This window comes from Cynoglossus semilaevis, chromosome Z (genome assembly GCF_000523025.1).
Source record: "Cynoglossus semilaevis isolate Cse_v1.0 chromosome Z, Cse_v1.0, whole genome shotgun sequence".
Lineage (NCBI taxonomy): Eukaryota > Metazoa > Chordata > Actinopteri > Pleuronectiformes > Cynoglossidae > Cynoglossus > Cynoglossus semilaevis.
In genome coordinates this window covers 17,782,608-17,799,549 of record NC_024328.1, presented here as the reverse complement: position 1 = coordinate 17,799,549, position 16,942 = coordinate 17,782,608, and the positions used below count along the sequence as shown (strand labels likewise).

Here is a 16,942-nt window from a genome sequence, read left to right as displayed (position 1 = left end):
TTTGGTGTTATAGCCCTGCCTTCAAGGAGAAGCACATTATTACACCAATAGAAAAGAACGAGAATTTTGGGTTACACTTTCTAATTAAATATAAAACATTGGATGATAAGAACCAACTATAACACTAAGTGAAAACATATCAATATGTAAAGAAAATTTTCTTTTAGAACATTCACGTCCAGTTGCCTAACAGAACCTTTCAACCTTGACCATGACCTGGATGACTGAGAATCTTCATAGACATATCAATATGATTCCCCATGGTGTTTGTCTTTTGCAAAAATTATCTTGACTGCTTTATCAAGCATGTAATTACTCAGTAATTGTAACATGAGTCATTAATGCGAACAACATCCCAGTTTTATCATAGTTTTTCAGGATTTACACATTATGCAAACAACATAGCAGTAGTATAGATAAAAGGTACACACAGAACACATTGTTTTTCCTGTTAAGGTTATTTCTTTTTTATGTGTGTATAAAGGTCTGTAGGGGGAGGGGCTGTAGCTTTGATCCTCTGTGATCCTCTCCGCTGTGCTATATACCATGATTACATCCATCAGCCCGAGCTGTACAGGTCCTTTCATTACTCTTACCTATAGTATCGCCGCTTTCACTTTTATCCTACACTAACGAGGGTCTTATTAATTTCTAATCAAAGGATCCTGATTCACCGCAGGTCCATTGAGATAGTGTTATACACACGTATGTAGTGAACCAGGTCAACACATTTTAATGGTACATCGGAAGCCTTGATTAAAGGTCAAACAGTCTGAGAACATTTCATCTGAATCAGATGTGAGATTTTTTTTTTTTTTCAGAAAAAAAATGTGAAAAAAGCGAACAGAGAGATGAGAAAAAAATGAAGGTATGTGAGGAGGCCTGAAAAAGAGGTGTAGGTTCCCTTCTCACATCTGGAAGACACTATGGTACTCTGTGTGTGTGTGTGTGTGTGTGTGTGTGTGTGTGTGTGTGTGTGTGCACACGCGCTTAGGAATAGTCGTTCTGCCACATTCCAGATTATTCCACACAGCCGGGCCCACACTCCCTCTCTAACCACGAGTCACTCTGCTCTGGGCCAGTTTGCAACTGTACACACTCAGTGAAGCAGACAAGTGTGGCTCTGTGTCAGTGGCTGTTTAACAAAAGACAAAAAGTAAAATAAAATGAAACGTGTGTCTCGAGACTTTCCATCTGCAGCTGCTGAGAACCAGAGGAGAAAACAACATGTTTTATTAGTGAGAAACATATTCTCTTTACCACCACAGTTCATCATGGATGCCATCTTCAGACCTGGAACCACACTCAAAACCAGTGTTACATTATATAAAAGTGTTATTTTATTTTAATTTTTAATATAACTTGAAATCATGTAAAACTCAAAAATATGAAATAGGTGCTTAATTTGGTTTACATCTGGTCTGAATATATTTGTGAAGCATAAAAGAACGGAATGCAGTTTATTATACTTACAAAACTGAATGAAAGTGTTTAATAAACATGTATTACAGCAACAGGGAGCTTTCTTAGCCATATTTTGACTCTGACTTAAAATATTAATGTGAAAAAAATCCATGGTATTTATGTGGGTCAGAAAAACATGGTAAAACCAAAACACAGGGATTTAGTTAAAACCACGGAGCTTTCACTCCTTCAAAGCTCCGAAGATCTGATCTTGTCAAAAAAATAACTTTTTTTGGATAGAAAATCTGAAAAAGTGCCAGCCCTAAACCTGAAACAAAAGAAAGCTCAGCGGTTGACTATCCTGTAGGTGCCACAGTGCCATCTAGCAATCAAATGCTGAATTACACAGGCAGCTTTTTATGATTTGCTGGAAAAACTAACTTTTAACCATGCAAGTCCTAAAGGTAGATGGAAATCATTTTAAGCGTTTTTATTCAAGTCTCGTGATGTAATTAATACAATGACTCTTAAATAATATATATATTTGAATGTAAAATTCAAATAGAAATAAGAAATAAGAGAGATTAGACTCAAATGAGATAAGTCAGATTTCTATTTTTTTAAGATCACATTTTGAGTTTTATTAAAGGCTTGACATCATCCACACTTTTCCTTGACTTTTTTGACTTGATTTCAAAATGTTCAAAAACGAAATCCTCTACTGTAGCAAGCATGCATTGTATATGAACATGTTTTTTTAGTTTGTTGATGGTAATACCTAGGGCTTGATCTGTCATCTGTCAGTGGGACTGTCAATGTGACTAAGTGTAGCAATAGCAAACAGAGATCAGTTTCTCACCCCGGTTTTTTTTTTTTTTTTTTTTTTTTTTTTTTTACAGCATATCTGAATAACATTTAACCCTTTGAATAAATACTAATAATTCTGTAGCAACATTCTGGGATGAAACACAGAACATTTTGTGTGCACACAGCGCATGTTTTTAGCACTCTCTGCACACAGGCTATCTCTGAGCCACACAACATTAAAAAAACCTGTGGAGGAATTTACTGAGTCAACAAACCCTGTGGGGGTGCAGAGCTGTGGGTCTGATTCAGTTATTGGCCACTTTAACAGACAAATTATTGACTTAAGACCAGTTGAATTGAGGGAGCGTTTGCAACTGACCAAATGACCAGCTACTTTTTTATTTAAACTGTGTCTCCACTTGGGAAAAGGAGGCTTTCTGAAGGAGGATAAGGTTAAAATCACTCTGAAATCACTCAGTACTACAGACTTGTTCTGAGGAGAGATTATTGTAGCAGAATATTTATACCTTTTAATCTAATATTTATCAGATTTTGAATAAATGTGCTACTTGGACGAAAGCAGGGATTGCCTTAATCCAAGTAATCACTAGAGTTACAGTAAAGAAATGAGAGTGAAGTCTTCTTTCTCATGCTTAGAATCCAACAGTTATTGCAGTAAATCTCACATTATTGTAGTGGCTTAGGATCTTACTACACACATACAGAGACAAAGCCATCATATTTCACTGCAATGATACAATATGGAATACAGTGCAACATCACTTTGGATGTATATTTTTCATTTTATGCTGCAGCTGACTTCACTGATAAATTGTCGTTGTGAAGAAAGTTGAGGAGATTGGTCATAGATGTATTGCTGTGATCTGTCATCATTACAAGGCACAACACAATTATGTCAAAGTCCTCAGAGCAATTAACCATAAAATAAATATTATCTGCCATGTTTGCACAATAAACACCCTATATACATGTATTCAGATACATCAATTTAATCAATTACAGTCGATCTTATATTTTTCTAACTGTGTATATGTAGTTACAGTATGTGTGTGTCTACTTTTCCTGGTAAATAAATAATCTATTTGTTTTTTGTTTTATGTTTGTGTTTGTGTTATTTTCATTATGTTTCTTTTTCTGGTATAAAAATGTGACATATAAATATAGATTATTTTTTAAAACTGTTTCTTCTACATAGATACAATAGAAGGCATATTTTTGCAGCACATAAAACATTTGATAATAATGCATAGTAGTTGTAGTAGTGTAGATTAAAAAATATTTTTGTATTATTTAATTCTTAATTCTCTTTCGATGACGCCTTTAAATTATTGTCCTGTTTTATAAACGACGTGCCTAAGTTCTACGTACAACGTGTTTGCACGTCGGTGCGACGTCAGACGTTGGACCAGAAGTGGCGTGTGAAACTCTCCCCGACTTCCGCTGTGCACGTGTTTAAAGAAATGTGGACGATATAGCTAATGAAACATTACTATCATTTGTCTCTGTATGATTTTAGTGTATTTATAACAACAGAAACATGGGGAAGCTAAATGTGGTAGTGTTAAGATACTTATCTCGCGATGACTTCAGGGTTCTCACGGCGGTAAGTAACACGACATTTGTCCTCTGCTCTGGTGCAGATCTGTTAGCCTGTGGTATGCTAAAGTTTTTCATGACGTCTGAAATCTGTACAGGACAACAACGTAAACTCTTGGCGCTATAGATGTGATAGTTTATACAGTGATGTGAAGTCAGTCTCCCATAGTTCGAAATGAAGTGATGAAAAAATGTAAAAATAAATCCTATCGAAGCAATCTCTAATAGAAACCGATCTGCGATTAAGTCAAACATTTTTCATATTAAGTTGTCAATCAATAATTAAATGGTAACATTCACACCGTATTAATAATCAACAAGTGCAAAGGTCAAATATGTTTAAAAGCTAAAAAAAACGCGTCCTTAAAATACAGAAGTTTGTCGAAACTTCTTTAACGAACAGGTTATTTATAGTTTACTGTAAAAGAGAAAAATACTTGATTTTTTTATTTTATTTTTTGTTTTAAATGAAAATCATTCACTAGATCTTTGTCTATGTGTAAAGTAACACGTTTGGGCAATTTTATTGCTGTTTATGGGCAATATGTGTGGTCACTGTATATGTAAAACTGTATTCTAAACTACATAAAACTCTAAAAACTAAGTATAATCTAAAATCTAATCTAATCAGGTTGAGATGGGGATGAAGAATCATGAGATTGTCCCTGTGGGTCTCCTGTCGTCCATCGCCAGCCTTAAACACGGAGGCTGCAATAAGGTCCTCAGAGAACTTTGCAAACACAAGCTGGTTGCCTATGAGCGCTCAAAGAGTAAGAATATGTGACACTGTCTTCTTTTCCCTGTCGTCTGCAAACAAAGTTGTTCACAAAGGTTCTTATTCAAGCATTTCTGTTGATTTTAGCTGTGCAGGGCTACAGGTTAAACTATGGAGGATACGACTACCTAGCCCTGAAGACTTTATCCTCCAGGGAAGTGATTGTTTCCGTTGGCAACCAGATGGGAGTGGGTAAAGAGTCAGGTAATATATATGATGAAAATTTGATTTGATTTGCATTAGGGGGCTGAGATTGAAATTCTTTTTTTTAAGTACATGCTGCACATAGTGATGTTTATTATAGTTAAGAAATATAGTCAAATCTATTTTACCTTACCTTAAACTTTTCACTCATTACATTAAATACATATTTGTGAAGAAACCCAAGCATTAAGGAAGTTGTCTTGGTGTAAATATACCAAATGGTTTGTGGAATCCCTATATAAATGATGTGTGTTTTGTTTGGGTTCTAGTTCTCTTTGCAAAGTTCACTCATTCATTTATCTTTGTGTTTATTTCCTGCAGACATTTATATTGTGGCCAATCCAGAAGGGGAGCAGTATGCACTGAAGCTTCACAGACTGGGCCGTACGTCTTTCAGGAACCTAAAAAATAAAAGAGATTATCACAAACACAGGAAGAACATGTCCTGGCTCTACCTGTCTCGGCTCTCTGCCATGAAAGAATTTGCCTACATGAAGGTACAGGAGTTGAAATGTCATCAATCAATAAGTAAGATGCCATAGGAGTTCACATTTGTGTCGTACAACATTAAAATATTGTTTCCTGATGTCTCAGGCTTTGTATGAAAGAGGCTTTCCTGTTCCCAAACCCGTGGACTACAACAGACATGCAGTGGTGATGGAGCTCATCAATGGATATCCACTGTATGTAACAGGCTATTTGTTAATATTTCATACACACTGCTTTTCTGACACCTACCTAGGAAATGTTGTTTCTGTGTTGTGTCTCTCTTCCAGGTGTCAGGTTCACAAGCTGCAGGATCCTGCAGCTCTCTACAGTGAGTTCATGGAGCTTATTGTCAAACTGGCCAATCACGGCCTGATTCATGGAGACTTTAATGAGTTCAACCTTATGTTGGATGACGAGGACCACATCACCATGATTGACTTCCCTCAGATGGTTTCTACTTCACATGCCAATGCTGAATGGTCTGTGTCTTTGCCATGATGTTAATAATCAGTGGTTAAATTTTATAAAGTTAAATAAATGTTTGGTTTTTTTTGTCCACTCAAAAAAATCCTTGTTTTGTCCAGGTATTTCGACCGTGACGTAAAATGTATCAGAGATTTCTTTGCAAAGCGGTATAACTATGAGAGTGAGCTGTATCCAACATTTAAAGACATCAGGTATCTCCTGTTGTTTATTTAAAAATACTTTTCAGTAACCATTTAAATGTGTGATCTTTTTAACACAACATTTTTAACACCAGAACTATTTTTTGTTAATATCACTTTATGACCTTTTACCACAGACGCTCGTGTTCATTAGATGTGGAGGTTTCAGCCAGTGGCTTTACTAAGAACATGGAGAAGGATAGTGAACTGCTTCACCCAGCTGGACCTGAAGGAGAGGAAGATGATGAAGAGGAGAGCCATGATGATGAAGAGACATCAGACAAGGAAGACGAAGATCAGGAGACTGTTTACTTGGAGGAATATAAACATGCAATGCTAGAACTGGAGGGGCTGAAAGTCACTGACACACACCAAGTGACACAAGACCGAGGACAGGAGAAAACTGAAGAAACTGTAAAAGGGGAACAGAAAGATACTCAAACATTTTTCGATGATGCGTGGAGAGACTTAGAAGAGGAGGAGCTGAAGGAGGTAGAGGACGAGTGTCCAGAGCTAGAAGATCTTTCTGCCGCCAACAAAGAGTTCAAACCCTTTAGGTAATAAAAGGTTATCAGGAAAAGAAAAGGTTAAAATAATTCCCATTTGATGAAATAATGTATTTGAGTTTTGATACTGCAGCTGTTTTTGGTCTGGGAATTGATTGTATCAGAAGAAGAACAGTTTGTAACTGCGTAAAGATACAACAAACCTAGGGGCAACCTCCAGTGGTGATTTCTAAATATTATAAATAATTTTTAAAAATTCAATAGTAAGTGTCCTATTAAATATCTTTAGTTTTATGCAGGATGACAGCAGTAAACATAGAAAGACTATATGTTTAAATTTCAACAATGTGCTGAGCGTTGGTAATTACTGAGAAATGTATACTATTTTTTTTCATTCCTCTTCAGAGACTCTGACAGTCTCCTACAAGTCACTGAACACAGGAGAAGACGGATGGACAGTGAGGCCACAGTGGGCAGCACAGGAAGCTGCTCTACGATACCACCTGTGAGTTACACATACTGTACATATACTGGTCATTGTTAACTCACTAGATTATACTCAGTTCAAAGTCAATTTGAGTCCATAGAATTACCAACAAAACGGGTACATCAGAGACAGGGGAACCAGAATATTGAAATATTTCTGGTTCTTTAAATGTCCTAAAAACCTGAAAATCTGAAAACTGAACTTTAGTTGAGATTAAATTTAATGATGCTGAAGGCTGTAGCTATGCTCTAACTACATCCTGAGTCCTGAAAAAGATGGTTTGACCACCTGACTCTCCAAACCAATGTCTGCTTGAGCCTGTGCCCTTTGGTTAAAAGACTAAAATTAGCATTAATTATAGACTGTGTTTGGTTTGTGATTTTTTTTACATCAACAACAGAGTGCACAATCTGACTCACTGATCAAGTGACTGTCTTACATCAGGAACATTTATTGACAAAGCAGAAATACGTAGCTTGTCTGTGTAATGTTGTCTGTCTGGCAGAGACAGACTGTACAGATGTTTTTCTGTTGACTTGCTATTGTTTTGTTGATGTCTCCTCCAGGAGGTGATCCGTCAGAAAATAAAGAAGCAGCTTACCAAGCAACAGAAGGCAGCACAGAGAAGACGGCTGCAGAAGGGAGAGGCCAACCTGGTGACTAAGTCCAGGAGGGACAACCAGAGTAACATCAAGTCTAGTATGGAGAGTGCTGACTTCTGGGGATAAATAGCACTGCAGTGAAGTTAATCTCAACTTGTTTGGTGATTGCCATATACCATGATGTTAGCGTTGATGACAAAAATGAACACACCTAGGTGGGAACAGCTTAGAACATTTTTATATGGATTGTGGATTGTTGTTCTCAACCCTAAAATAAATATCCATGTAAAAAAATAAATAAACCAAAACCTTCATGTATAACAGTTTATTTGTTTTATCTTTCTTACAGAAATAATAGACATGACACTTTTGTACAACAAGATTCTAGAAACATTCATCTGAGAATCAAGTCTTGATCACCATGACAGCATCATGTAGTGTTTTTGTATTTGTATTGTCAGCTTCTGATGCCCAGTTTGAATATCAGCCACATCTAGATCTAACAAGTTGCTGAGATGTGATTGGCTGATCAAATATAACAATAGACAAACTGCTAGACAGATGTACCTGATGATTTGATCGTTAAGTGTAAAAACTTCACATTTTCCTGGTCTGAAGTTCATTGTCAGTCTGGTTGAACTGCTCAAAGACTCTGGAGGGTGAGAGGCTTCATTTATGCAGAACTTCCATTCAGCCGGGGCCCTATTATTCTGCTTGTTTGAATAGTTTGCCACTTTCACCTCACAGCAGTCAATCAAAACAGTAGAGACTGACAAGCCTGTGGGAACATACATATTCCAGAACATGCCAGTAAAATTCCCACAATAAAAAGAAGTGAATCTTTTTAAAAATATTTGTCCTTTTTACACTCATTTTTAAACATTTTCAGATGAGAGAGAAGAAAACTGGGAGCTGAATAAACATGTTTTTTTCTGTCTCTGGTTCATTTATGTGTAAGAGGCTTTGAAAGAGTCAGTGAATTCAGACTTGAACAATGGCCTTTCATATTGGAGAGGGGGAAAGGGAGCTCAGACCCAATCGTAGTGGATTCAACCTTCATAAATAATTTTGGTAAAATTGTTTTTACTGTTTTTCCGTAGGGCGCACAAGCTTCTCAGACAGGAATACGTGATCACTTTCACCTTCTTCGTGATTCCATGTTTTGGTTCCACTTGGCAACCTTTTGCAAGTTTTCAACCACCCAGCTCTGTTCAGGGATTAGCCAGCTGCATAGGCTTGAGGGGAGGGGCTCAGCATTCCTTCCCTGCACTTCTGCGACTGTGTGTGGAAGGAGTGGGGGTCCTCTGGGCTAATTGGCAGTGAGAGTGACAAAGGTGGTCTGCTTCAAAAGATCTTGTAGATGTTCAAATAGTAAAGAGGAGAAGGAGGAGGAGAGCAGAAAAGGAGAGGGGCCTAGAGATTCAGAGTTTATTTCCAAAAATGTTCCCATCTTGGGCTGTGATGGAGGAGGTGACGGCTGCTGGGCTCTGAGCTCCTAGGTGTTGTTCTGATGGAGCATTCTGGTGAAGCATGGGCAAACTGAAACGAAGGAGACCAGTGGACTGACTGTGTTTTTTAGACAAATATGGAATGAACACAAAAAGTAAAAGAGGATGAATAAAGTAGAGGAGATCATCATGTCCTACCTCTTACGGAGAGAACATGAGGGCGAACTGAAAGACTGTGAGTAACTTCAAATAATTAAACAAATGTTTTATTGGATCAAACAGGAAATACAATTACACCTCTGTTTGATGATGTTGGAGATGCATTAAAATGAAACTAGGCACAGTTGTATTACTTTCTGGAGTTTATTTCATTCAAAGTACAACAAATTGAACTGTAGTGCATTGTACTGCTCAAAGTGAAGCAGGCAGGAAATGTTAAAACCCAATACAGGGCAAGAAAAAGTGCTGATTTGTTCAACTGGAAGGGTGGTTCCCTTTCTACTCAAATTTTACTTAAATAAACACACTGTGCACTTATACAGAGGTAACTGTTACACATTTCTCGGGCAAGAACTTTACCAGTTGTACAACTGTACAACAGTTGTACAAGACAATTTATCTTAAATCAAGATCAAGAATAATAAGCCCCAAATTTTTTCCTCTTGTCTGCAGTGAACGTGGTGGCCATGCTCCATAACTTCTGGGAGAAGAAGCAGAAAAGCAGATTAAGTGCTCCCTCCAGTGACTCCGAGGGTTCTGATAGGAGCAGAGCTGCCAATAGAGAGGGCCTGCTGTTGTATGAATCTGCTCCTTGTCCTGGTCCACCCTATGTCTGCTATGTCACACTGCCTGGAGGAAGCTGCTTTGGCAACTATAAGGTGTGTTTGTCATCATCTGGCCTGTGGGGGGACAACATTGCTGTAACAATGATTGTTACATCTCTGAATGTTGTTGATTTACTGAGGAAATGAACTGTTACATCGTCATTCCTGGCCACTTCTTTAGGTACACCTGTCTAACTGCTATGGTTTACGGAGGACGGTCCAAAAAGGTATATGAAGAAATGTACACAGAAAGGAGTAGTTTTATGGGTTAAGGAAAGAACCTGCTGATGCTAATGATGATTCAAATGCCATAGTTTTGACATAAACAACATCTCCAAAAAATATTTTACAATGTTTTTATTAAGTTGTCCATCAGAAATCTTTTAATTTGAAGTTTATATTATTTTTGCCTTCTGTATATAATTTTTGTATTGTTTTTTATTGGTATCATAGATATATAACTTTGTTGATGGATAAACGCACACATGCCACATTATGCAATATTAAAATGTCACTGCTGTAGAGTAGCCCCTCAACATCTTTGAGAAAATTATAAAGCAAACAAAATCAATTTGAAAATATTTGTTTCTTTGCAGCTAGTGTCACAAATGCAGTTCAGTCTAAAATATGTACTGGATGAGGATTTCTTACAGAGTCTATTCCTTTGTTGTTTTTATGTTGATACTGATTACCAGCAAGTGTAGATCATTCATTTGAAATAAACATAGTCACACCTGCGTGCCCACACACACACTTTTAAAGTAGTCTTAAATTGATTTTACTCTGTTTGAATCCCATGATGCTTCTCAATGGGCTCATTGTGGCCCAGACAGCAAGCCCATAGCCCATAGCCAGCATGTGATTGGTTATCTGTGAAGGCTTCTACTGTCCAAATCTCATTCATTGCGAATTCAATGCTGATCCCATGATTAGTAGTAGTCAAGTGTAAAATCAGCAGAATGTTACAGAGCCTGCGCTCACACACGTCAGCACAGCCTGGAATTCCTGTTCAGTGACATTATAATCCCTCTTCAACATTCCTCCTACAGCACCAGTCATTTGCCCTCATCCGCCCTGCCATGACCAAGCAGTCTCATTATGTCATCCTCCACAGGTGTGCGACACTCAGGCAGAAGCTCGTAGAGACGCAGCTCGTGTGGCTTTGATGAACTCCTTTGTGAATGAGTTGCCGTGTCGACGTATCACCCCTGACTTCATCACTCAGAGTTTACAGCAGGCGGCCACAAACAGTGCTGTGAGTGTGAGATGAAACAAATACATACTATATATTATCTGTATCAACAGATACATACAAATATCTAAACATGGACAATGACCCCGTCTGTTGTCACTGTCAAGGTCTCCATAGAAGATGCATGTGATTCAAGCACCAGCATAGGAATCTACAGTCTGCTCCTCCATTCCTTCATTGGAAGGACAATGCTGGAGTTTCAGGTATCAGGTTGTCTTTCCCTGTCTCTCTATCTCTCGCCCCAAAATTACTAAATCAATATAGTTTCATATAATTAGACATTATTAAACCCCACATAACAAAAACTCTCAGCCGCTGGACAGTAAATCCAGTGTGTTATTATCCTTTCATCCTCCTACTCTGTGTTTGCTTCTTCATTCAAATCCCTTGGTGTTGGTATGAAATACCTAATATTTCTGCCTTTGTGTAAACAAGCATGGGTCTGCCAGCAGAGGGTTATTAGTCAGAAGAAATAGGTCCATTAAGACTTCAAAGCAGAACACACATCTTCATGTGTGTGAAAAGAAAGTACATTCACACTGGAAGTGAGTTCCCACAAATATGCCTTCCATAGACAGTATCAACCACAGAATGTGCAGATTTTTCAGTGTTTTTTTATCATAATTATTAATTTTCATATGGCTTTACAACTGATAACTGAAGGAGTCTGAAGAGTCCACCAAATTAAAGACAGCCAAAACTGAAGGAGCTTGGGTACATCAGGAGACTCATACATTTTTCTAAAACTTGTTGAATACAAATTCAAATAACTGCAGTCTGTTATTTAAAGGAAAATGTATGCAATTAAGTATCATGATCAAAGAAACTCATTTTTTAATCTAGGTATTTTTATCTATATGTATGTACTATATTTTTGGTATATAGATATATTATAAATGTACATTATGTATTAAATACTAGACTAGATTTGTGTGACATACAGCGTTACTTAAAACCAGCCAATAAACAAACACAAACACATCATAACACACAGCTGGACAGTTTGGACTTTAAACCCATACAAGTGACGTGTCACATTTTCAATCTGTGTCTCATTAGGTCATTTTCAGTTAATGTCCAGACTCTGTTTAACACTTATGTTAGCAGCTTGTTACACACTACGGCTGTTCAGCCAGAAACAGTTTAATAAATCAGGATAAAATAATAAATAAAACCTGGTGCACAATGGTTCACAATATGTTTTAGATTAATCACCTGCGGCCTGAGTTTTGATGATGTCATATCCTCCTAATATTTGTCAAGTGTATGTACACAGAACAAGTTGTTTGTTTCTTATTTGAGCCATTTTTTTAACCTTCTTTTTCTTTCATCTCCTATTCAACCACTTTCTCCTGTTTTGTCCTCTCTGTGTAGGAGATGATGACGGTTTTTCAGCTGCTGCAATGGAATGGTACACTGAAAGCCTTGAGGGAGAAACAATGTTCACGGAAGGTATGGCATCTGAGAGTAAAGCTATAATGATCTATACACACAATCACACACAGAACCTTTATCATGATGATAACATGTTTTTGTTCCTCTCCTTAGAGTGTAATTGCCTATTATTCTCAGCGAGGTCTTGACGAGTGCATGCGCAGCAGCATGGCTCTGGATTGGCTTGGACGGGAGCCGAGGTCACCAGGTCAACTGGGCGAGGAGTTACAGGTGGCGCAGAGGGAGCTGGTGTTGGCACGACGTGAAGGCCTGGAGCTTCGTTTCTACAAGGAGAAGACAGAGATCCTGTCCCTGGCTCTTAGTCAAGCTTATGTACACACTGAAACCTGGAGCCAGAGCCAGAGTCAGAGTCAAGAACATGACCAACTTTCTTTAAATACATTAACAAGTCAGGAATCCGAAACAGAGAAAAGCATCTTGTAGCCCAATGTCAACTCTGTGTCAAAGTTCTGACAAACACACCATTTCACTGTCTTCACTACAGACATTTGGGAATTTAAACTGAGAGCCTACCAAGAAGAAGCAGCTGAACTTGGAAATTTGTTTGATTGTTTATATTTTTTCATACAGCAGTTATTAACCATTTTAATTTTACATACATTTTACTAGTTTTCCTTCTGTGTCAGTTTTAAATACATCTACATATAGAGATATTGATATAAATACATAATCAAATTATGAGTTTGGATGCAAAGGGAGCAAACTCTAAACTAATTTCTTTCTGCATGTTTTTTAACATATTTTCTTAATCTGTATGTACGGTAATTATTCATGCACAAGTATGGTTATGGGTAGAAAAATAAAAACAGTGCTAATAAAAAGTGTTAAAAAATAAACTAATCTCCAGCTAAATGTCAATCAAAGTAAACCTTAAAGTGATGAAAACATGTATAATGTATAACAATAAATATATTTGGAAAATATCCATCCATCCATCCATTTTCATCCGCTTAGCCAAAAATCACATTGTACCATACCAACCCCCCTAAACCTTCCTGTGGGTGGTCAGTCCACTGGAAGGTACCAACCGCCCTAACTGAGATTCGATCTTGCCCAGGAGGTGAACCCTGGGGTTCCACACCAATGACAGAGACATTGCCTCTGGGCCAAAGCGCCGCTATTTGGAAATATATTCAACATGAATAAAAAAACATTTTGTAAAGTCAGTAAGTATATTAATTGATTAAAAAATATATTGGTCAAGTTAAAATGTATATAGTTGATTATTAAAATAGAAATAACCCAATACTTGCAATCAGGAAAAAAGTCCTACAGCCACTTAATAATCATACATACATTTATTGGAGGTTATTTTGACAAACTCTTCATCATTTATTCTTTAGTATGTGATCTTTGGTTCTTTACCATAGCCTTCTGTATTCAAGTAAAAACATTTAATGGTAAGACTAAGGCTGGTTCCTGTATCTAAAAGATAAACATCAGACTCAACTTGTCAGATTGACGGTTGATTGTTCAGGAGAATATTAGCTGTTCTCACTTGTGTCTGCTCTTGTTTAATAAACTATTGAAAATGTTAGGTCCTTATCAGACTATAAATGTTTCTGTAGCTGAGATGGAGAGCATTTGTGCCTCAGTTTCTTCTCTGTTCCTCTTTGTGTGTGTTGTTGCACTATGTCCTTGTAGTCCTGAATGAACATCTGGATCTGACAGAGAGACAAGGTGGGAAATTAGAAAGAACAAAAAGTATAATATCTTTTGTCTGTCATTGCTAATGGCCTCATTTTTATCAGACTTGATACCTTGTACAGCTGTTTCTCTGTGTTCTCCATATTTTCAACTTCTTCTGATTCCAACGCATCACTCGTCATTTCGTAGAGGTTGAGTGTTGCCATCTTGATCTGTCCCAGTAGTAGTGTTTTCTTTGCGGCAGTTTCCTGTATGTGGTTCCATTTCCTTTCCTGTGTGAATAAAATCTGTCAAATAACACACATTTTAAGCATCATCTGCTTCTGACTTTGGCTCAGTTGATGTTTGCTACCCAGGTTACTGCTTCAGAGCGTGTCTCCTCTAGCTTGGTCTGCAGCTTGGCCAGTTGATTGTTCATTTGCAGCTGCATCAGATTGTGCTGGTCGTCCAGCGTGGCCACAGCTTTCCTCTGCTGTTCGGCCTGTTCCTGTGCTTCTTTCTCCCTCTGACAGAGTTGCTCTCGCAGGTGGAACTGACTCTCCAAGTGATCTACCACCAGCTGTGCATGTTTGAACTGTGACACAAAAACAAATCACTCTGAAGATGCATCATTCAGCACATACATTATACTTCAGGGGAAGTCAAAGTTAAGTCAGGGGTGTCAAATTATTTTGGTTCATAGGTATTTTTATTTTTCAAAATTCATCAAGTGGCCCGGATTAAACACCGTAGAGAGCTGGTTTTGGCCCTCAGGTCATATGTTTGACACCTGGGGGTTAAATCTTCTGTGAACTAAACAAGAAAGTTCCACTATGTCTCTGACAGCTTTACATGCTTCACTAACATTACACCCGCATCTGTACCTTGGTCATTTTCACCACCTGCTCAATCGTGACTTGGTACACAGTAAGTCTCAGGAGATGATGGTGCAGCTTTTGTTTCCTGGCCTCCAGTTTGGCCTTCTCTTTTTTGAGTATCTGTATCTGCTCTTTCTTCTGAAGCACCTCTCTCCTCTGCTGCTCTGCCTTCTCCACAGTTTTAGCAGCATCTTCATCCTTAATGAGAAACAGGGATGGTTGCTGTTGAATGTTGTCAATTATACAGCAGCGTCTCTGTCTACATTTCAATGTTATACCTTTAAAAACATGTCAAAGCTTGAGTGTAACTGCCGTGCCCCTGCATGGTCCTTGTGCAGCTCATTGACATTCTTGTGTAAATTCTCCAGCTTCTTCATTATAAACACATAAAACATTAATACATGGAAATTGTGCAAAAAGTTAAAACTTTTTTTTTCATTAATTAGTGCACATCACCCATACACACTACATTATTTTACTATACAGGGAATTTTGCATTATTGCACATAAACCATAAATATGTAACTAATCTTGGTAAAATCTCTGCATTTTTTATTTATTTATTTATTTATTTATTAATAACCTGAATAATTTATCTTCTACATCTTGAATCATTTGAAATAATTTGTTTTGCAAATTATTAAAATAAACTATCTAGTCCTCTAAATGTTGCTACATTGTTACATTTTTTTTCTAACATATTGCAAATCCATTTTGAATGTAATGCCATCAATTTAAATCCACTTTCTTACCAGGTGACGCATCAGTATCTCTCCTTTCAGCTCCTTATCCTCATTACGTTTCTTCTGGACTTCAAGAATCATAGCACTTTTTGTACGAGCTGCTGACAACACAGAGCTGAAAACACACGCATGTACGCATGAGTAATAAACAAAAGTTGCTAATCCTGTTTATCACACACTCCAATGTAAAAACTCACTGTGGAAACTGCTGGTGGTCGCCGATCACTGCCGTGGACTCATTCATCACATCACAGTCTTATTCTTTCTCTGAAACAAACTAACAAAATGTTCTCTCTCTTTTTCAAATTTCTCTTGAAACCTTCTGGCTGTTCTTTTGCAGCCCTCCCTTTTTAGTTTCCACGGAAACCCAAACTTAGGCCTTAAAGTTGCAGTTACTTTCAGTGCCATTCAACACTGAAAGTGTCTACTGTAGGACCTACTGGCCCACTATTGCCTGAGAGATGGTTTAATCTGTGCTGTAGATGTGTTTTCAGGCAAATCAAGCTTACAGCAAGATTTACTGCCATATAAAAATAGCATATTATATATATATATATAGCATATTATATATATTAATAATATTAGGACTGAAATCTGATATGTCCAGGAAAATTATTATCTCCCTTCTTCCATTTACTATTTCTCTGCATTCCAAATTATTCTTGGCTTTAATAGATTGTTCCATTATCTGTAAGGATGGTCTCTGTGGTCCAGAAGAATTACATACAAGTAAAACAACTTTCATTGTCTCCTTTTACCACAGTGGCTGCACAGCTCTGAGCTCTAGTTTTTTTTTTTGTTTTTTGTTTTTTTTTTTGTTTTGTTTGTTTTATGTTTACATCTTTAACACATGCACATTCTGGTGGTGACACAATTTAACAAAATTCAAGTCTTAAAATGTTTGTTTTTTCTTCAAATTTATTTATTTATTTATTTGTTATTATTGTATTTATTTATTTTTTGCAGCAAAGCACAATGTGCTAAATGTTCTGAAACACAAAAAATAATTTAATTCAATTGAAAATTGATAGTTTGTTAATAAAATTTGTACAAGGACTAACGGGGAAATCCAACATATACATCTGCAATTAAGTTAAGTACAAATAAATTCTTATTTCTTTATTCAAAATGTATTTGTCATTTAATTACATTTGCCCACA

General features: G+C 37.2%; 3 protein-coding genes across 4 annotated transcripts; 2 read left to right on the top strand and 1 right to left on the bottom strand.

Annotated features, from left to right (window-relative positions):
• The first annotated feature begins 3,603 nt into the window (after positions 1-3,603).
• Positions 3,604-7,879, top strand: riok2 (RIO kinase 2 (yeast)). The gene is made up of 10 exons (XM_008336708.3): positions 3,604-3,835; positions 4,460-4,598; positions 4,691-4,807; positions 5,129-5,304; positions 5,402-5,490; positions 5,584-5,775; positions 5,881-5,973; positions 6,099-6,518; positions 6,873-6,972; positions 7,521-7,879. Exons 1-10 carry the CDS (start codon positions 3,770-3,772, stop codon positions 7,680-7,682), a joined length of 1,554 nt encoding a protein of 517 aa, XP_008334930.1. The 5' UTR covers positions 3,604-3,769; the 3' UTR covers positions 7,683-7,879.
• A 937-nt stretch (positions 7,880-8,816) lies between these two features.
• lix1 (limb and CNS expressed 1) lies at positions 8,817-13,473 on the top strand. Its single transcript, XM_008336709.3, has 6 exons — positions 8,817-9,239; positions 9,677-9,882; positions 10,943-11,083; positions 11,188-11,283; positions 12,455-12,532; positions 12,629-13,473. Exons 1-6 carry the CDS (start codon positions 9,170-9,172, stop codon positions 12,956-12,958), a joined length of 921 nt encoding a protein of 306 aa, XP_008334931.1. The 5' UTR covers positions 8,817-9,169; the 3' UTR covers positions 12,959-13,473.
• A 341-nt stretch (positions 13,474-13,814) lies between these two features.
• LOC103398191 (coiled-coil domain-containing protein 42 homolog) lies at positions 13,815-16,340 on the bottom strand. Of its 2 annotated transcripts, none has more exons than XM_017042975.2 (7): positions 15,980-16,340; positions 15,792-15,897; positions 15,318-15,407; positions 15,046-15,237; positions 14,535-14,756; positions 14,296-14,454; positions 13,815-14,199 (listed from the first exon to the last, which is right to left on the bottom strand). In XM_017042975.2, exons 1-7 carry the CDS (start codon positions 16,024-16,026, stop codon positions 14,086-14,088), a joined length of 930 nt encoding a protein of 309 aa, XP_016898464.1. In that variant the 5' UTR covers positions 16,027-16,340; the 3' UTR covers positions 13,815-14,085. The 2 variants fall into 2 exon arrangements, with proteins under 2 accessions (XP_016898464.1, XP_008334932.1); XM_008336710.3 differs by having other exon boundaries at positions 15,318-15,410; positions 15,980-16,338.
• Positions 16,341-16,942: the final 602 nt, after the last annotated feature.